Here is a 22,550-nt window from a genome sequence, read left to right as displayed (position 1 = left end):
TCTGGGACAGGTCTACTTACAGTCAGTGGCGTGCACAGGTAGACCTGAAGTGGTGCCCTTTTCCCCTGGCCCAATCAAGTGCCCTTTTGAAAAAAATCAAAAAAATCTGAAAGTTTTTTTTTTTTTTTACAGTGTATGTGACCCATGCCGACATTATCATCTATAAATGCTCAACGATTAAAAACGTTTGACAATAATGCCCCAATAAATATGCCCCCCTTCCTCCTCCTCCACACACACTTCAACGTGAATGGAGTGGACACAAACGGAGGCGCGTTGCCGCAGCAGTTCACAGCTGCTGCACACACACACCTACTCCCCGGCCTGCCCTGCCCCACCAGCGAGGTAACACATACATTGAATGGAGTCAAGAGTGTATTGTGTGCCCCCAAAGCCTCAGTTGCCAAGCTATAACTTGCATTTATCTGTCTCTGTTTTAAAGTAGCCTCTATCATGCAGCGCCACACAGCTGAGCATAAATTAGCCGACTGTCCTGCTTCACAAGCTAGCCCAAAAAAAAAAAAATTGATATGACGTGATGAACACAACTAATTTCGGCGGAGTTTGTCACTGGTACAGCATGTGAATCTATCAGTATGCTGAATATTTAATGTTGTTTAGGTTTACTTTAGGCTATATAATTAACACATGCAGTAATTTATTTGCTAAATGACAAACAGGCAATTCCCAATTGCCTGCTGATAAAGTAGCCTTGTGCCTGGTTGTAATGTAACCAAGCAGTCTTATTTTATATGGTTGGTCTCTTTTTATTTACAAATTGCAGTATAATGCCTAGAAAGGAGAGGTTAAAAGACAAGACCAGAGTCATGTTAACTGTCCATTCTGCCTGGTCTTAACTACGCCCATTCTTAAGCCTGGTCTTAACTACGCCCATTCTTAAGCCTGGTCTTAACTACGCCCTACTTAGCAGTTACAACCAGGCTAAGTTAAGACCAGTTGGCCTTTTAAAGCTCAGATTTTAATGTTGAACTGTTCCTCAAATGTTATTGAAATATCTTAAAAGCTGTCCACACATTTTATTTTAACTACGCAAAGTGGGTTGGTGGTACTAAATCATGAAGCTATATAAGCTAATTATATTATTTTGTCCCAACCATAAGTTATTTCTATGTTACCAGACTTGCAGTAATCTTGTAAACCTAAATCTTGTTTACCTTAGTAGGATATTATTAGTACGGAGATCAGGGGCCTAATGAAGACTTCAAAGAGATAATTCACCTCTTTGCTTGCTCGTAGGGCTATCTTGCTCAAATGGAAAGATCCTGCTCCTCCCTCCCACTCAGATTGGATTAGAGACATTATGTCATGTATGAATCTGGAGAAAATTTGTTGTACTGCCTATGGATCTGAGACTACATTTTATAGATTGTGACGCCCCTTCCTGGACTATTATGAGAAACCGACCACAATGGTTGAGTAGCTACCCCCTCCCCTCTTTTTTTTTTTTTCATATTGGTTGTTTGTTTTTGTTTCTAGTTGTGTGTGTTTGTGTTTGTGTTTCGTTTCTGTTTTTTTTGACGTTGTGTATTGCTTTGTGTGTTGATCTCTTAATGCAGGACTGTTTGTGATTGGGTGGGATATGGGTGGGATATGTTCGGGAGGGAAAAAAGGGGAAACAATTAATAATCCATTGTATTGCAGCTGTTTGATACTTTGTGATTTAATAAAAAAACCTTTGAAGAAAAAAGAGATAATTCGGGATAAGGGATTATTTTAAAAAATCCGAAACTGACTGTTTTTTTTTTCAAACACGTACATTTTTTCTTTCTGCTTTTTGGTAATTCTGTGTCTCCAAATTATTCCAGAAAATAGTACTAAATAGCCCACATTGACACAGGTGATTTAGCCTTAGCTTTCTTCTCAAAGTGCACCTGGGGAGCATTCCCCCTGACCCCCCTAGAAGGTCCAGGGGGGTCCAAATTCCTTTGAGAAACACTATGTGTGGCCGGGTATTAAAAGTCATTAGGCCAGGGGGGGATTTTGTACAAGTACCCTTAAAATGATTTGGTCATTCATCGATAGAATATATTGTGCGCTTTTTTTTGCAATGAGCACCTGCCCCCCAAAATGTCTGTGCACGCCACTGCTTACAGTCCCCAGAGTTAGGACTAGACAGGGAGAGGCAGCTCTCAGTTTTAATGCACCAAATATCTGGAACAAACTCCCAGAAGACTTGAGGTCTGCTGCAACACTCAGCTCTTTTAAATCAAGTCTGAAGACTTTTCTGTTTCCCTTTTAACATGTAATTTTTGTTTTTATTTAAATGTTTTATTTATATTCATGTTTTTCATTCTCTTTTCTAATGTGTACTCTGTACTTGATGTATTTTACTCTTGCTCCTGTAAAGCACCTTGAGTGGCCCTGTGTCTGAAATGTGCTCTACAAATAAACTTGCCTTGCCCGCTGTTTCAAAATGAGGGTTTTTAAAAGATAAAGGATAATTCCTATACAGATAATATCAGCTAAGTGCAATGAGGTTTGTCGATTCTCTAGTTCCATTCATTAGCATTGTGAAATGTCATTTCCTTATTGCAGGGTGGTTGAGTAAAAAACGGTCAGTTTGATTTGCAACAGGTGCATGTTGGTTGTTGTGAGATATTCTCAAAATGAAATGACTAAAGTACTGAATTGAGCCGCAAGACGAAGACACTGACCCTGCTTTCCTATCCCCATAGTTCCCTACTATTTAGTATGCCAGAAAAAGTTATAGGATGTCCCAATACATGCACGTCAATTGTAGTATGCTGAAAATACCTAGATGCCCCATTAACTCCAATTGCAATTTGGAGTATTCGTCTTTATTCTTGACATAATGAAAAAAAATCTCCCTTATCCGATTTGTTTTTTATCTCCTGTGGCCCTAAAACTCTTCTGTACTTTACTATGTAGTGTAGTAAAAAGTATGTGAAACGCAGGGGGAAAGAGGTTTCTTCTCTCTGGTTAAGACTTTAATCATTCTGAGATTAATTTTGATCTTATATTTGCGAACAATTCTTTGATATACGCATACATTACCATAAATCCCTAAAAAAGGATTTGGTTATTTTTGAATGTTCGGAGAACATTTTGACTGGAAGGGAAGAAGAATGACCACAAACGGACACAAAACCATTACAGAGATGCCAAACAACCACAAAGGGTTTAGAAAAGGACACAATGAATTACTATTGAAGTTGGAGTCTGTGATTCTGAAGAATGCTTGTTGTCAAAATCACTTTTTGTAAAAATCGGTTTTGTAAAAAAGAAAAAAATGGTATGTTAACACAGTAGAATTGGTCATTTTTGGAATGTTCGGAGGGCATTTTGTGACTGGAAAGGAAACACAAACCGACACAAAGAAACAAGTTGACTAAAATGTAGTGCGTCAATTTATGCTGCATCAACTGACAACCTGCCGTTTAACCATGCAGCTTTAGAGGAATGAGGTTCATTCTGTGCAGGGTGAGGCACATGTATTAAGCAACTTTTTTTGGTCTAACCCTCCACCCCTTCCTCATCCATTTGGCTGTGTGAAACTATGAATACACAGTGCATTAAGTGCAGTTGGCCAAGCCGTTCACAGGTAGCAGAAGCTCAGCAGCCTCACAGACATACAGTATAAGACAGACCTCTGCTTTTGTGTGTGCCGCTGGAATAACAAACACCAGTGAATCAATTACCTCACATCACTGACGGGTTGTCTTATTTAAATAGGCATCAGCCATATTAAACTAATCAAAGCCTGAGTCGTCATGGAGACCTGTGCAGGTGACAGTGCTTTCAGATGGGAGCCCCTGAACCCAACAAAAGCTTCACACCAGCCCGGTGCGCTATTGATCAAGACCGCCACTTGTACAGATTGAATAGTCCCACATTGAGACACTAACAGCCACCCAATGCTGCATGCTATTATATCTCCACAGCTCTCTGATGTAGGCCACATGAATAGGCTGCACAACATGATATTGATCTACTGTAGGTTTCTATTAAATGTCCCACAAGGGCAAATTTGATTACAGCATAAGAGGTAGTGGTTAAAAACACTTGACAATACAAGACAACAATGGACACAAAACACAACAGTATGTACACAAGCCTGGGGAGTCATAAAGTGCTTAAAAATAAAGTGCCAAGATATAAAAATCTAAGTAAAAAAATCAAAATAACCTGTAAAAATATGTGGATATTTCCTATTGATCTGCTACATCACTACTGTATGTGCTCTGAAATAAAAGCTGGTGTTAATACACAGGCAATATGCTCTGTGAAATGGTATGTCAACAAAGGATCTTTAAATAGGAGGGGCTGTAGCTGGCAACATACCCGTTTACAGAGCATTTCCACTGCATTTTTTTCCCCTCACCCAAACACAGTACCGATGGAGGAGACTGATTTTCACAACAAGCTTTCTCCACCTTTAATTTGCCGGCTAGCTAGATAGCATGACATAGCATCAAAGTATTTCGAGTTTGTGGCTGCAGATCAATGAGACACAGTCAAAGTCAGTGAAGGTGAATTCATCCTTTATTAAATCTTGAGAGTAATCTACAGTGGTCATTTATACAGATGTCACTGACAGCAGCCAGAAAAAATGTCCTCTAAAAGACTGCATTTATCTTTTACATACACATAATGTAGAACAGCAAGATGCAACAAACACGCATTAAATTAATTGAGTAAAAACTTTTTGAAAATGTGTTTTTCTTGAACACAGCATTCAGTACAATTCAGTTGGTATTTTTCCATTCAATTCCACCTGATAAGTGTTGTGATGCAGCACGTCAAGGCTTGTCGGCTCTTGATCTCTCTGCACACTTTGTTTGTTGGAACATTTTGGTAAATATAAGGGAGTTCACCAAGGCAGAAAGCCCTGGTGCCTCCACACAGAAAAGACAAATATTACCGGCCACGTGTGTGCGCACCTCAATTTCATCTTATAGATCTGGTCAGAGGAATGTGTGGAATGATGAGGGCATGTCAAATATACACACTCAACACACCCTTTAGATTAAATAATAAGTTTCCGTCACAAGCTGGACCAGAGTTAAGAGCCATAATTCTATCAAACCTTGGTGTGTGCCAATTTAAATCAGTTTTACTTCTAGACAATTTCTGTCTGTATGCCACCTATATAACAGGGCTGAATGAGAAGTGTTTAAGTTGGGGGGGGGGGGGGGGGGGGGTGGACGAAGGGTTTTGGACCACCCTCAGGTGCTTCTACAGAGGGACATCGATCCTCGCCCATCTGAGTATTTCAGGTTACGGGCCAGGACGTCACAAACAGCCCAGACACACACACACACGTTCAGCAGTAGTGTGTGTGTGTGTGTTGGTACTCCTCTGAGAAGGACACACTGGTGGAGTCCAGTGGAAATATCAGCAGAGTAACCCCGCTGTTCAGCAGGCTGCACTCATATCAAAACTAGCTCACATCCTCAGCTCACTCAGTCACCATATGAGATGCTGGGCCATGGTGTTTGTTGTTTGCCCTGTACAGCAGAGCAAAGCTAATAGGCTGATGAGAGAGAGATGGTAGGAGAGTCTAACATGAGAGCAGCCCACTAAACCAGCAGGGTTTAACCTCAGCAGCCGGACTGGGTGATGTCTCCACCAGAGCTCTTGGTCACTTCCATAGTGGTGAAGATCTAAAAAGGATGAGGAGAAACACACGTCAGGCACTGAAGCTTAAAGACCCTGAAAACCCAAATCCAAAATAAATAGATTTTTGTCATTGCTTATTGGAGACAACTTTGATATAATATAAAGATTTGACCATTTTCGACCAGGCTTTAATTATAAAGCTTTTACAGGCTTCCCGCAGGTTTAGAATATTAAATTGGGACATGGGCATTACACAGTGTCATTAACACTGCCAAACTTTGTTACCAAATGGAAATGCAAGTAATAGAAAACATCAAACAGGAGGCACTTAAGCAGCTGTAATGCTGCAATTATCACCATATTAAATTATCATAATGAGTATGCAATGTTGAGATCTTTAATTAAGCTAATTACAGCACTGAATGCATCACCGTAGATGACAGAAAATCACATTCAAATATGAATACAGCTAAAGATCCACCAAAAACTTAAAAAAGGATCTTCCACCATAAACAGACATGTTAATTCTTTAAGCCATAGCCTGTGGCTGTGCCCTTATTTCATCTGTTCAGGTCTGTGTCTGGCACACAAGAGATCATTCATACAGAATTACACTGAAAAATGAACCACGTCCCGGGGGGGGGGGGGAGCAGGAAATGTTTTAGCAGAGAGCAAAGGTTCATGACCGTGGCGAAGCTGATCAAAGTACAGAGTGATTTTTGGTTTTGTTTTCAGTTTCATTCTGAATGCGAGAGCCAATCTTTACATATCAGCCTGAAATCTACAATCAGGACTTCACACATGCACAACTTAATGTTGAAGTTAAATATGTTTTATGGTGTTTTTCTGCTAAAAAAAATTAGTCAACTCATTGTCACTAGTCAAGTCAACAGGATAGTATTGCAATACACTGTAAAAAAAGAGTGATGAGTATTTTAGCCAGTTTCACAAACAATATTTTAGACTGGGCTGTAGCGTCAGGCCATTTTGTTATTGCCCACTCGTGCAAATGACATTGTTTTCACATTAAAAATGACGTTGAAAGTTTTACATTGACCAGGAGGCAAAGATTTTCAAGTGAGCCAGAGTCAAAGTCCCAACACTGCATTTGAGTTATAATTTGACAGTAAGCTATTATATGACGGAAGGCAAACATTGGACCAACCCACACTGCAGACCACCAAGGGATGGAAGTAAAAAACAAATGAATACAGGAAAAATGTACTATCCATATCCATAAGTTAATAATGACAGTTGACTTCTCACCTCAGCACAGGTTGGGTGGATGCCGATGGTGCCGTCCAGCTGCTCCTTGGTGACTCCACATTTCATAGCTACACCGTAACCCTGGGTCACCTCCCCGGCATTAGGACCCAGATAGTGGAACCCGATCACGCGACTCTATAGTTAACAGTAACAACACACCATGAGCCTCCGAGTCACACAATCACATGTTCAAGCAGCCAAATGCAAACAGGCTCAAACTGTGGGAAAAGGAAGAATGAAACGTACGTTGTCCAGTTTATTGCAGATGATCTTGGCGTAACATTTGTTGTTGTCTCTGTTGGGCACAGTGAACTCCAGGGGCCAGAACAGACTGTGGAACACCTGAAAACAGAGAGCAGAACACAGGGTGATTAGTGCAACGGAAGTCACATTCATGAGATTTAGGCAGACAGGTTCTTATGGTAATGACACATTCAAAAAATTAATCTACAGTCAAATTCTGTCTGGGTGTACTGAGGAGTTCATATGACTGTAACGTTGAGTCATACACAAGATTTCCTGGCTGGCTCACTTACTGTAAACACACATTCAAGGAGGGGGAAATCGCAAACAAAACAAATGTAACCAGACAAGTTCTTTGACTGATCAAAAGGCAACACAACCCCAGCTACTGTTAAACATCAAAGTCTACAAGATGGCTGTGTCATGTGACTGACTATATGCAGAATCTAGATGCAAGTGAGACGAATGTATGACATGTATTCACTGATTAAAGTAGAACTCTTTAAATCAGTGAATACATTCTTTGAATATACTTTAATCAAGTCTGTTACAAGCGTAACAGTCAGGTCAACCAGATCGCTTATACATTATTCAGATGATTGTGCGATAGTGTGTGTGTGTGTGTGTGTGTCACCTCGATGTTGTCTTGTCCATAGAGCTCAGTGGCTCTCTCCTCTGACAGGCCACAGGCTCCGTACTCCAGTGGGGTGAAGACGGTGGTGGGAACGTTGACGTAGTCACACTGCACCAACACAGTCAGTCCATTAGTTTGTGATGAAAGCTAGCCTTTAAGCTAACTCGGATGCATTAACATAACAAGTCAAAATAAGAGTTCTCGTATTCTTAAAAGAGCCATTGTGCCGACAAAATAAATATCACAGAAGACATTAAAAGTGTTCTCCTTCATTGCATTTGAGATTGTTGTTCAACTCAGTGGATGAATAAGGGATTTTATACAACACTGCTAGTACAAATTAAAAATTTGAAAAAAAAAAGGGGGAACAAAAATGGCTAAATGTAATTAATATAATTTTATAATAACACTTACTGTGGCACACCTTAACAGTCACCCTAACCCATCACCCGTTTGACAAGCTGGACTGGAATTTCTAGTTCACTATTAAATAAGTTTCATTCAAGATGCAACAATTTCACACACCAAAAGCATCATCATTAATATGAGTCAAGAAAAAGGAAAATACTTCCACTATCCTATAGACTGTGTGCCAGAGTCCTGCAAATAAAGCTGTGTATTTGTTTTCGTTTATATACATTTACGGGCTCGGGTAGAAATGAACTAAACGCGGGCAGGCCGTGGGTGAAATTTGTGTGCAGCCTGCACGAGGGAGGTGGCCAGTCTGGTGTCATGGTGTGAGGACAATAACCTCACCCTCAACACGGACAAGACAAAGGAGATGATAGTGGACATGGGGAAGAAGAGGAGTCCTCAGCGCCCACTGTTCATCGGGGTAGACGAACAGTGGGCGACTTTACTCTTCACTTTACCGGAAGAATGGACCAGACCTGCAAACTCATAGGAGGTGAAAAAGGTGACAAACACCCGTCCCTTCTAGGGGGGTCGGGTGTTTTTCGCTGTCAAAACGATTGGCTATTGTTAAATATCATTCACACAACCAGAGTTCTCCACTATTGCCTCCAATGTCCAGCTGGGTGAAAATAATAGCCATCTGAGATCCTGACCCTCCTAGGGAGGTCCGGGGGTATGCCCCCCCGGGAGATTTTTTTTAAACTTTTTAAAGTGAAATGCATGAATCTGGTGCACTTTGAGAGGGAAATTAAGAGGCTAAATCTGAGGAATTTTGTGTGAACAAATAATTTGGAGACACTGGGTCGGATGAATTAGAAGCTTCTTTAAATGCAGTGAGAGGAATGAAGCAGAAGAACTCTGTTGTCCAGCTATCTTTTTTTCCACAGACGAGGCTGAAATAGCTTATACAGTGCATGGGCATCTGAGCCCCATTTCCAAATGTTTTTAAATAAACTCAATACACACTGGACGTGAACGTGACGTGATCAGTTAAACTTGGATTACCTCCCAGATGAACTGATTAAATTATTGGGCTATTAACTACGCAATCTAGATCAAAACATTGTATTCATTTTTTTGTATGATATAATAATATGATGTTAATATCAAACACACAAACTAAAAAATAAAAATAAAAATAAATTGGGGGGGGGAGGGGGGCCTGTCGGTCGGCTCTGATTGTGAGCGCACTGCAGACACTTCATTTCTGCAATGTGCGCTCATTAAACTGTCAGCTTCACTTAAGAGTCCTGTGTGGGTCAACAGTGCAGTGCAAACTATGCAGCATAAAGTTATAACATTCGTCTACGACCGTGATGTTAAATTCACACAAAGTCTCCGCCTCAGCAAAGCAGCGAGTCGATCGCTGTGACCCGGGAGACCCAGTGAGCGAGTGAGACGCCGCTCAGAAAAAACTCTGTGGTTTGATGGATGAAATCAGTCGGGGATATCCTGCCCGTTAACTTTGTCTACGGGAACGGCTTCCGCGATCTTTTTCTATGTCTCGAGTCTAACAGAGAGCCATGTCGGCAAACTGACAGCGCGACTAAATAAAGGGACTGTACAGTGAGCTGCGTCCCTCCGTATAGTTTCTGTTTCAGTAGGCTGTTACATTAACCTCTGCAGCATTGACAGTGTTTAATCAAAGCCTCTAATTTTTTATTATCAAAAGGGCTTTGATTGAGACTTTTAGCCAATTCTAAAGTCTGAACACACAGCGGCAGCAGTGATGCTTTACTGTGCCCGATCTTAACGCTGATTGGACAATACTCATGACGTCTACCAAAGATGTTTTATTGCCAAGATAACGATATTCCCTTGTCTCACACTACGGTAACTCGCCCACACAGTCCAGTCTGGGAAGCGCTGGCTGACTTCTCTGGCAGCTGCCGCTATCCCCCCCCCCCTCCCAAAAACAAAAACTCTTCGGATCTATACGATTCACGTGGGTCATATATTTTGATTCTAAACGGCGATTTTCGCCGAAAAGCGACGAGTTTGCAGGTATGTGGACACAAGACCTATCCATCATGAGAAGCTTGTTGTTCTTATTGTTTACTGTGAAGCGAACAGGTGACGTCCATCTCTTTTCTCTTCCTTTACACACAGCCACACGCTTCCCCCCCCCCCCCACACACACACACACACACACGTCAGGGAGACTGTAGCGTCTATGTGTGTTTGATCACGGGTGGCAGGTCGGGTCGAGGATCTTAAATGAAGGGTTCCGGGCAGATGCAGGTCTATAAAATGGAGCCGTGCAGGACTCTTACGTGTGCATGTGTCTTATGTGGGTGTTGCGTGTAAGTTATCACCTTGTTTTTAGCATGTACAAATCTAACACGCTCACAGGAAAATGTGTCTCTTACCTTGAGTTTGGAGCCATCATAGAGGCGGCGGGCCAGCAGCTTGCCAGCCTGGATGGCTACAGGCGTCAGCTCCCACTTGCCTTCCAGGATGTCTCCGATGGCGTAGATGTGGGGCACGTTGGTCTGCTCTTCATCGTTCACTGGAACCTTACCAGTCCTGAAGAGAAAAGGCACGGAGAGGTCAGTGAGGGATCACAAACCATACCTTTCATATTGTCTGCCTTTTTAGGGTAGAATTACATTTATTTTAGCCAGAATAAAGGTCAGCCTCTGATTAAAAGGTGAAGTAAGCGATTTATTTATATTAATATAAGTGTTAAATCGCTCTTTATTCATACAGTGATCACTTATACAGTGTGCACGTTTCATAAAGCCGATCTCTCAGTCACTCGCTCTGCATGTAATCGGCAAATAAACTTTTCGGGGATCCCACTACTGATAACCAATCAGAAGAGAGAACGCTACAAACTGGCACCCGTCTCACTGCCGGTGCACGTGCAGAGCAGGGATGGAAATTAACTTTTTTGCCTACCAGCCACTGTGGCAGGTAGATTTAAAAATCTACCAGCCACTCATCTTTTTTACCAGCCACTTTTTATATGCAATATCTTTTTTAATATATGCGTTAATGTTAAACAATACAATAGTAAGAATAGCTAATGAAAGTGTTTTTCATACAAATGTTTTCCATCAGAAGTCATTTGTACTGTAAGTAGGTGCTACCAAGGAACTGAGTTGCAAATGGTACACTCTTACTATATATGATACACAATACACGTCATCTTTATTTCAAAACATTGTATAATTGAACTCCATATATACTCTGGGTTCAATGCAACTTTTTTTCCCAACTGGCCCGCTTAGCCAATAGATCCGAGTTTTACTGGCCCCTTGTATATTTTCACTGGCCCTGCAGACACCTTTTTTTCATCATTTAGTCAATAATTATAATACAGTATTGAAGTTACCTTTAGATTTCTTTTTTCTTTTTAGTTAATGATATGAAATGTTGATATTGTGCACAATATCAACATTTCATATCATTAACTAATAAGAGATGCAGGTCTGATCAGTCTTTGTGGTGTGGTAGTGTTTATCACTTTCTCCATATGCATTAGGGATGTGAATGTGTCGACACATTGACCGGTTTTCCACTTGCGCTCAAGTCGAATTTAAAAATAGAAATCTGAAAATCAGGGAGTTATGCCGTTTTATTAATGGGAGATGTCACCGTGTCACGTCTGGTCGTGAGCGCGCTGCAGGAGCGTCACTTCTGCAAGGTGCGTGCATGAAGTAATCAGCTACACATAAGAGTCCGCTGTGGGACCATGTTTTCACTGTTGATAAAAAACAGTGCAGTGCAAAAGATGCAGCATAATGTTAAACGCTCGTCTGAGACTATGACGTTAAATCATCTAGAAACACACGATGCCTTCGTCCGAGCAAAGCAGCGTTTCACCGTGAGATCACTAGTGAGTGCGCGAGCCACCGCACGGGGAAGAACTCTGTGGTTTGAGGCTCAAATAATAACCGGGGATATTCTCCCCGTTAGCGATACCGATGGGAAAGGCTTCCCTGTTTGTATGCGATCTGATTGTATGTCTCGAGCCTTAAAACACAAAGCCATGTCGACAAACTGACTGCGCGACTCAAGGGACTATAGTGAGCCGAATCCCTCCGTTAGTTTCTGTTTCAGCCGACACAATTAAAATCACCTCTAAGCACGGACAGCGTTTAAATAAAGCATCTCATTTGTATTACCATTAGGGCTTTGATGCAAATACTGTAACAACGGCGGCAGCTCTGCTGCTTAAAGGAAAAGCGCAGTTTTCACTTTATTTTCAGCACCTCAACCTCTGCTGTGGGAAGAAAAAAAGGGGGCAAAGTAAGTCGATTGATTTGTCGACTTATGCCTCCACACGTTAACTCGCAGATAGTATTTCCTAGCGGAGCGGATGGCGCCGTAGTTCAGTTCGACTAGAAAGGCAAAAAGAAACTGTGGGACTGTGCAGCGCCCTGTCATCATGTTCATGACGAATGTATTAAATATGCAAATTCGATCGGACCTGACTGGAAAGTATTACCCGACACAGTGGCGGGTGAAGTGACACAATTTACACGCCAGCACGCAAATCTACCCGCATTTGGCATGTGGCGGGTGTTAATTTCCATCCCTGGTGCAGAGCGACAGACGGGTTAATGTGTATGTGCCTACAATAGCAGAGCAGGTAAAAATCCTTCCTAATGTCTGTTTTGATGGTTTTTAATCACGTTTTATCACACTTATGGATCTGAGATGATGCTAGATAACTCGCTGCTTGAAGACCGCAGTGCATTAATGTGGTGACGAGGGAGGGGACTGTTAACTGCAGTCACTGACAGGAAGTTAGCTAAACTGACCATTCCGCTTACTGAACCTTTAATTATTAATTAATAATAATTGGTTTGTATTTATTTAAACTTATGACGTGGGGCAGAATGGAGAAACACATCTGTCTTAGTATTTATCCAAGCCAGGTTCTACTCTCCTTTACATTAGCCCCTGAACTCAGAGGCCCTTCTGACCATGAGGCGGCTTCATCTGAATACTACTGAGGTCATGAGACTGGGGCATGTGACTCCCTGAGCGCCTCAAGCTGTCTTAATCCCTGTTGGTCTCATAGGCTCAACCAGCCATTCACAAAACAGTGGAAAGACAACCTCCTCAAAGCAAAGGCTACTTTTTTTTAGCTAGGAATGTTGAAATAAATAAAATTGTTAGACCTTTTAACTGTATTTGTTCTAACTTCAGCCCTTAAACAGGTTATGTATTGATGGAAGTCATCCACCCAGATAGAGCCCATTAAACAAGAGCAGACACAATCTATGTGACAAGCATGAAAAGCTCTTACATTTTGATTATTTGATTTTAAACCATTTAAAAAGCCAACTGATGCAGTGTACAGGGGGCTCTCATCTTGCTAACAAGGCACCGATCCTATATCCCTACCAAATCCCCCAACACACACACACACACACACACACACACACACACACACACACACACACACACACACACACACACACACACACACACACACACACACACACACACACACACACACACACACACACACACACACACACACACACACACACACACACACACACACACACACACACACACACACACACACACACACCTCCCCTGCAGAGCAATAACTGCTGAATCACCATGACTGTACTGGGAGTCTTAAAGGCGTAGGCACACCCTTGTAATGGGTTGGGACGTATGTAGAAAGAAGAAAAAAAAAAAACATACAATGAGATAATAAACACTTACTTGGGGTTGACTTTGACCCCGGTCTTGTCAAGGCCGATCTTGTCTGTGCATGCGTCTCGGCCCACTGCTATCAAAACCTGACAAACAAGGAAATGGATTGTTTAGTTGGAAGGAAGTCCTCGAGTTGTTTCGGCAAGGTAGTGACAGACATCTTATGTACACACCAATGGGTGCAACGCATTATGGTTCAGTTAGTTTAAGATGATTAAATCTACTTTAAGATCTTTTTACACAGTAGAGCTGAGAATCAGCTTAGTTTACAAATCAAATCAGTTTTATTAGTATAGACCAACATCACAAATAGACATTTGCCACAGTGGGCTTTACATTCTATACAGTACGACACCCTTGCCCTTAGACCCTTAGCTCGGCTGAGAAAAAACTCCCAGTAAAAACCCTTTATCGGGATTAAAAAAATTGAGAAACCTCAGGGAGAGTTGACAGAGGAAGGGATCCCTCTCCCAGGACGGACATACTGCAATTTACGACACAATATCAAGTGAAGCGACGCTCCTAACTGCAGGTGTGTAGCTTTCAGCCACTTATTATGAAGAGTAACCCATTACATGAAGAAAGAATTCACAGAAGTTAAAATAATTAATATACCCTCAGAACATGTGCGTTATAAAAAACATTAACAGCAACTCACTAAACGTTGCTGACGGGAGACAGGTGAGTACATTTATATCAATACAACTACAGAGATGGTTTTTAGAGTCAAGGGAAGGATGAAGTGATAGATCGGTACATACAGTGTTGTACTCTCCCTCGATGACCTCGTCGGTTTCTGTGGACTTGGCCGTCACCTTCAGTCTGCCAGGAGTGCCTGCTTCCAGCTCCTCTATCTGACAGACACACAGACAAAAAAGTCAACAAATGGAAAGAAAACTGCTTTTTGTTGTCAAATAAAAAAAATCGACTAGAAGATTTTGCTGTAATCTCGATTTTTTATTTTATTAAACACATTTCCAAATCAAAATGTACTTTAAAAGATAGCATTTGAGCTGAGGCGGAACTGTCCCTGACCCGCTGACTAGCTATCTGACTGAGGCTCACCTTCACGGGGACATATTTGCGGAGGAACTTGACCCCGTGCTCCTCCATGTGCTCCCCGGCCCGGTTGGCCATGTCCTGGTCGAAGCCCCTCAGCAGGATGGAGCGCACCATGATGGTGACATCCAGACCCAGACCGGCCAGGAAGCCTCCACACTCCAGAGCCACGTACGACGCCCCGATCACCAGGGTCTTCCCCGGGCAGTACGCCAGCGAGAAGAGGTCGTCACTGGTGGAGAGGACCAAACCATTCAATTCAAGTCAACCAATGATACACTGAGGTTGCCCTCATTTACAGTGATTAAAAAGGGAAAAAAATATATATATAAATTGGGTTAAAAATACTCAAAGAACAAAGACATTCAAGACATATTTCACCAGCTCGCTGCTAAGTCCGCAGTGCATTAATGTGTTGACGAGGGGACTGCTAACTGCAGCCACTGACAGGAAGTTAGCTAAAAGGTCCCATTTAGCTTACTGAACCTTTAACTATTGATAACTAGGCTATGTGTAGCATACAGTTGTGCTGCGCAACATTTCAGTCTAAGCTCGTACCCGTCATCTGTCAAATTAAAGAGATAGGCAGCGATATCATGCATCTAAGTCAAGTGATTAGCTTTGCGTGTGTCAATGTAGCTGGCGTTACATTATAGCAGCCAAAACACACCTACACAGCTGACAAGCTAACATAAGTCTGAAGCACAGGGGGGGGAATTAATGTGTTAATTTGTTTTATATCGTCCGATAGGCCTAGTGCCTTCATGGGTACTATCTTGTAATTGAAAACCACTTCCAGAAAAGTACCCAGTCTCCAAGGCAAGAGCTGGTACCATGTAATGGAAAAGCTCCATAAGTGGGTAGCATGAGTATACACGTAGGTTGCCAACACAGCAGCATAGTCACCAAAGACACCTGAGGATAATCTTACATAACCAAGATGATTTGATGCCCCCGGGGCTCAGCCACCTGCGGAGGAGACAAGCGTCTCCATCATGAAAAGGTGTGTTTGTGTTTTCAGAGAAGGCACACTATGGCATGACAGGTTCCTTCACACAGCAGCTAAAGCAGTATTCTGAGCTTGGGAATCATCTTACATTACATTACATGTCATTTAGCAGATGCTTTTATCCAAAGCGACTTACAACTGGAGCACACATTCATACACAGATAGCAGGAGCTACCATGCAGGGTGCAATTTTTGGGTTCAGTGTCTTGCCAGGGACACTTGGACATGTGGCGGGGAGACGGGGGATCGAACCACTGACCCTGCAGTTGCGGGTCGACCACCCTACCCACTGAGCTACAGTCCCCCTTTATAGCAGACACTTAACTGGCCCTCGGTCCTCACCTGGTGATGCAATACTCCTTGTCTCCGGGGATACCCAGGTAGCGCGGCCTCTCACCCGTAGCCAACACAAACTTATCTGCTGTGTAAAAGGTCTCCTTCCCTCGTTTGTTAGTCGCCTGTCAGAAAAACAAACAGAAGCTGTGAGAGATTGCAGTAGCAGCTTTTTTTATTTCCGTCTATTTACTTTGGGTGTTCCACAACTGATGTGATCTCAATTAGGGAAAGCCAAAAACAACAATGCTGAAAGGCAGCCAAAAAAGGGTGCTGGAGCAAAGCCTTTTCAAGATAAACAAAACTAAAAGAGTGTCGCAGCTTAACAAAACATTTGAAAAAAGGCAGTTAATCAAGATGATGGACAGGTGTCTGTCTGTATGGGAACTGGACCAAATCAGTAGATAAGACAATGTCAAAATAAAACTTGCATCTGTTGAAAACATTACACGTTCCTTTTATTTCACAATGACTTTGTTTACCTTGATCTTGTGTGGTTCAATGAACTCTGCATAGGCATTGACATAGTTGACGTCCTTGTCTCTCAGAGCCACCCGGTAGCCCCAGTTCAACGAGCCGATGTAGTTGTTAATCGCCTCCTTCATCGTGTCCCAGTTGTGTTTCACTGAGTACAGACAGACAGACGGAGATTCTTATTAATGGAAGCAATGCAACAAGAGGTGACTACTGACGAGGCATTCCTCTGATTTACCGCGCCAGGCTGGTGCGATGTCCCCCCTCCTTGACCTCCTGGGTCTCTGCTCTGAGCCCTCACCTTGCTCCTCGTACTCCCAGCCAAACTTGCGTGCGTCCTGCATGGCCGTGCCCAGGATGGCCGTCTGGTGCATCAGCTTCTTGGGAATGCAGCCCACGTTCACACAGGTTCCACCGAGGCCTGATACCCCCCCACACAGCAGAAGAACACATATACAACTGTTTAGATACAAACCGAAATTAGATTCAAATGAATACCGTATCACATGTTTTTCCACCGGGTATCCCTGAAACAAAGCATCTCACCCCAGGTTGTTCCCTTGGGCGTGGGGACCACATAGTCCAGAACCATGGCTTTCTTCCCCAACAGCGCAGCTTCCTGTTGTCCACAGAGCCAGTGTTACTGCAGCATTACGTCAGTAGCTTTTCACACTTTGTATGCCAGTTCAAACAGTTACCGGCTCAATAATAGCAGTGGCTACTGATTACAGCGTTACCACATTAGCTTTAGTTTCACTCACTGTGCAAACCACAAAATGTACACGACACAGCAACATCCACTACAGTAACTCTTCAACATGTGTTTGTCCTATCACCTTTGAGCAGGCCAGGCCTCCAGACCCTCCTCCGATCACGATCAGGTCGTAGTCATAAGACTCATTGTCTCCGCTCAGAAGCTTCTGCAGGCTTCCGTCTTTAAAGGCCTGGAGGAGACATTAACACAATGTTGTATCACGATATGACAGTTGATTTAGCGTCTTCATTTTCCTCTCAAAGTGCACCAGATTGATGCTTTTTACTTAAAAAGTACAACATTTTCATCCGGGGGCGGGGCATGCCCCCGGACCCTCCTACAGGGTTTGGGACCCCCCACAGTTACCCAAAATCCTGTGGGAAACACACCCTGCGTTCTAAATCACATACTTTTTCTATACTACATACTAAAGTACAGAACAGTTTTAGGGTCACAGCAAATAAGAAGAAAAAAATCAGATAAGGAAATTTTTCTTTTCATTATGTCGAGACATGTCAAGAATAAAGACAGATACTCCAAAATGCTATTGGAGTTAGAGGGGCATTTGTGTATTTTCAGCATACTACAATTGACTTGCATGTATTGGGACATCCTAAATCTTTCTCTGGCATACTAATAGTAGGGAAGTATGGGTATTGGAACACATGGATTGTGTAATGTCATAGACTCTCCCTTTAAGCATGTTTGCTACGTACAGAGCTTTGCAGACATGGAGTGTAGCCGCTGTTAATGCAGAGTTTCCTCACCTAGCTCACCACCTTCCTGAAAGACGACACCTCACAGGGCATTATCGCCGTTGCCATTTTGTTATGTTTCCAGTATTTGGATAAGGAAAATGCATGGTTCAGTGGCACGTCCGCTTGGCACATCTAGATAGTTTAGGGTTACACCTCTTTCTTTGCATTAACAAAACAAAAACTCTGTGCCTATGGCTTCTTGTTTCTAACAAACAAGCAATACAGGCTTGATTGCACATGCTTCTGAACAAGCCACTTGATTGAATAACATTTCATGAAGTGATCTTGAGTTGAAGAGATACTGTGCATGGATTGTATAACACGATTTTGAGCACCAAAATACTAAATCATTTAAACAGTCAATTGGAACTTCATTGACAAATATTCAGGATAACATTTCCATCCTTTCCCCTACGATCCACTTGGTCTCACAATGGATACTTTGTTTTTACCCAACCCTTTAACTAGAGGGGAAATGTCTAGGCTTAATGGAGCACTGGCACTAATAGACTGTCCAGCAACATTGGAGCTGTAAAGAGGCCGGGCAGGAAGGAAGAACACAGAAGAGACAGTCCATCAGATGCACACGTTGGTTCCTCACCTTCTGTGTGTCGTCACAGCCTCCTAGGTGTGTCTTATTGATGAAGACATTGGGGACCGTTTTCTGTCCAGTCATCTCCAGCAGCATATCCTGGAAGTTGGTTCCATCCTCTGGGACACAAGGGTTATTGTTTGTTAATAGGATTGTTGAAGCATTCCATGGTCATTTTCCAAAGGACATGATAATCTGCAATAGTATCTATCTTCTAAGATTGGGCAATATTTTTTTTTTTTTAAATCAGTTGCAGGCTTTCCGCTGTGCCCATTGATTTTAACAGTTTGGTCAAAATCATATCACTCTTCACTTTCTTACAAGATATTACTTTGTCTTGAATTTTGAATGTTGGGAAGTTAAAAAGGTTCAAGTATTGTCAAACTAGCGGAAGTTGCTGTCTCAATATGTTAGTGCAAGACAGAGCATAGGTGGGAGTTAACTGAGATATGGCACCAGGCCAAGACATGGTCACTGAGTGACTCAGCAGGTTTTGAGCAGCTGCAAAGGAAGACAACAGCAGTCCGGGCTAACTCAACATCCCTACTATACTGTATAGTGGAGGACAGTTTTCACATGTGTTGTTGCAAAGTGTGTAGATTCAAATGCAACTTACATTACCATCATATTAATAAATGGTTAATTAAGTTGTAAGTGCCTCTTTAACACACAGTATCAGTTTCAACAGGAATAACTTCTACACAATAGAGACGTTTATCTTATTACAAAAACTGTGTTTACTGTAAATCAAAATGAAAGGTTTATTGAACAGCCTCCATTAGTCTGAGAGTCCGATAATGAATGGCAACAGGTGGGGCCAATTAAAGTGTAACTATATTAAGAGAATAGCAACATGCAAGTGTAGCTCTTAAGAGGCATCATAGGGTTGAGAACATTGTACCAATACCAAATGTGTGATCGAGTTGTACAACATTCAGTCCTGAATGGACCAGCAGCGTGCACCACATTGAGTTTGGATGAATAATTGAAAAATAAACTGCGACTTGCTTTGTTTAAACTACCCGAGTTGAATTACTTAGCAACACACTACCAGAGACATAACCAAACATAAACATGGCATGTTAGCGCTTTAATTACGTCTCCATCTTACCTATGAGATCCAACTCCACCACGTTACATTCGACCTTCAGCTCTTTGAACAAGTCTTTCACCTACACAGTGACACAGATGAGAAAGATATTAATGCCCTCAAGTTACAATATATATTCTCCCAATGCAAGGACGCCATTATAGGCAAGAAAAATCCTGTCATGTTAGCAAATATTCACTTAAAACTGATGTATTGCTTCAACAAACTGACATTAGTTTAAAAACACTGGTTTGTTCAGAATTTAGCAACAGGAAATCACACCAAGTAGATAGGAACTTCAAACAAAACAAGCCTGCTTTGTGAACGCTATGCCTGCCGAATTGACAGGACGTCTTTAATTTACGGGCTGGTTAGTTTAGTAGGCTAAGCTATGAACAAAAAGTCAATAATTATGTAACTAACTTTGTAAAAAGGGGAAACGACCACGTTCAGATAACCTGCTAACACGTGTGTGACACTTTATCTTTCACCGAGCGTCTACCTCCCGTAAACTAGCAAACAGTTTGACGTCAGTGGGTTTGAGCTGGATGCACTTTGCATGTAGCCTCCAGCGAACCGTTTTCTTTGACGGTGTGTAGAGCGAGCAGTAGCCAGCAAATAGACCAAGCCCGTGTACTTCGCGGGAGAAGATGGAAGTTTCCCACCGGCGTTTGCAAAGCCTCCCGTTTAGACTAAATGAATACCTTACCTTAACACAGTACGGACAGTAGCTTTTGCTGAAGACCATGACTTGGTTGGAGTCAATAAGGCCTTGTATCCGAGTTTTGAGATCCTTCTTCCCGGTGTCGTTTTCGATGGGAGGCATTTTCCAGGTTATTTCCGCCCGCCTGCGCAGGGCAAGCTTCGATAGACGGAGAACTAGAGAGTTGAGGGCAGAACACCCAAATTATAACGCACCAATCCTCTCTTAGTAAATGTCTCTATGCCACTGAGTCCCTTTCTCCGAGAGGAAAATACGAGAAAGGCAGACCTCGGCTCTTCTCCCTGTGCTGTCAGCAGATAGCCTAGTCTAGACTGGCAACCGCGCCAAACGTCTTTTACTATTTCTTGCCTTGCTACTCTGGGTGCACTCGATTTGACTCACCTCGTTCGCCGCATTTGCAGTTGTTCATCCCCTGTCCATATATGTATGATCCCTGTCAACAGGAAGAACTCCGCCCACACGGTTAATCTCCTGCTTCAAAACGCGCCCATCCATAAAAACGTCACAGGGTTGCCTTTTAGTACAAGGCCATTAATTCACCCGAAATAGCCAATAGCTGATCAAATCCAAAGTATGTGATTAGGCACGTGTTATGGTAAAATACATAATTACTTCGTACTAGTTGTGTCAACGATATAGGAACAACGGGGCCTACAGGCACCTGCAGGAGGCAGCTAATCCTAAATTAAGAAACAACTAAGCTCCAGCGTGTATGGATCTTAGTCTTACAATATAGCATCAGAATGAAAGATAAATAAATACTAGGCCTACACAAAATAAATGTCTTCCTGCCCATTACATATTTTTCTCAACCGTACATCTGATTGTCTAACATGTAACCAATCAGATGTAAGGTTGCTCATGGACCAACATTTGAGCAAATAATTTGTCATTTACCGCCATCTGCTGGTGAAAGTAGTGTATCACAAGTAGTGATTAAACAGAACCCCAATTTGCCAACAGATTATGGCCCAATTAGATTTTGAGACAGGAGACTACGGATAATTAAAGGACCACTCCTTTTTTTTTTTTTTTTTTTTTTTTTACTAATACAATACAAACAGATACAGGCGAACAAGTTACTGTAATGATAGTCTTCTGAGGTCATGAGCCCGTATCCCCGTGCCTCCTCCTTAACAAAATGTTCACTGACAACCAAAAACAACTAAAAAAAACTTCTGCACATATTTTAACATTCATTACTTTGGCTCATTTCACTATAGTGAATATTTAAAATACTGTATCATCACAAACATAAACATCAGCCTTTGAGTGTGACAATGTAATCTCCTCCGTGGTCCTTCTCAAACTCCCAAATTCCAAAACAGCGTGTGGAAGGCTTGGCCGCCACTCGGAGCTGTATGGCCCTGGGTAATGCCATCGACATCCACAGAGATAGTTCTTTATAGGCCGCATGGATTATCAGAACCTAAACAAAAGGTGGCCCTGTGCCTGGTATAAACCCTCAGTAATCCATTCATGTGTGCATTTTTTTATTTCATACCTATAGGCTATCAGTAGTAGGACAAATATTTTACATATTGACATTAATTTTACTCCAAAGTAATAATTGTTTAGTCAATGCCGCATAGGCTATCAGGAAAGTTGTAGAACTTCGGTTAATTTAGTGCCCCTTTCACACATAGTCTAGCCCAGGGGTGTCCAAACTACGGCCCGCGGGCCGCCCGCTTTTTATTGGCCCGCGGCCGATTTTAAAAATATAATGTAATATGGCCCTTTTTTTTTTTTTTGCATTTCTTAGTTAACCCACTAGTGCAGGGGTGTCAAAACTGATTGATTGGCCCGTGGCACATTTTAAAAATATAATGTAATATGGCGCTTTTAATTTTTAAATAATTTAAATGCACTCATTATATTCCGTCAGTCTGCCCCGGGGCAGCTGTGGCTACTTTCGTA

The 22,550-nt window shown here is 42.2% G+C and overlaps 1 protein-coding gene across 1 annotated transcript; it reads right to left on the bottom strand.

Annotated features, from left to right (window-relative positions):
- Positions 1-4,512: 4,512 nt before the first annotated feature.
- txnrd3 (thioredoxin reductase 3) lies at positions 4,513-20,956 on the bottom strand. Its single transcript, XM_080025607.1, has 16 exons — positions 20,619-20,956; positions 19,931-19,991; positions 18,829-18,938; positions 17,552-17,659; positions 17,262-17,334; positions 17,017-17,136; positions 16,724-16,866; positions 16,251-16,366; positions 14,906-15,131; positions 14,602-14,694; positions 13,850-13,926; positions 10,528-10,684; positions 7,745-7,852; positions 7,114-7,209; positions 6,868-7,002; positions 4,513-5,645 (listed from the first exon to the last, which is right to left on the bottom strand). The coding sequence occupies exons 1-16, from the start codon at positions 20,733-20,735 to the stop codon at positions 5,583-5,585; spliced, it is 1,803 nt and encodes a 600-aa protein (XP_079881733.1). The 5' UTR covers positions 20,736-20,956; the 3' UTR covers positions 4,513-5,582.
- Positions 20,957-22,550: the final 1,594 nt, after the last annotated feature.

Source organism: Ammodytes marinus (genome assembly GCF_949987685.1).
Source record: "Ammodytes marinus genome assembly, chromosome: 4".
NCBI lineage: Eukaryota > Metazoa > Chordata > Actinopteri > Uranoscopiformes > Ammodytidae > Ammodytes > Ammodytes marinus.
The sequence above is the reverse complement of the archived record's forward strand: the minus strand, read 5'-3'. Positions and strand labels throughout refer to the sequence as shown.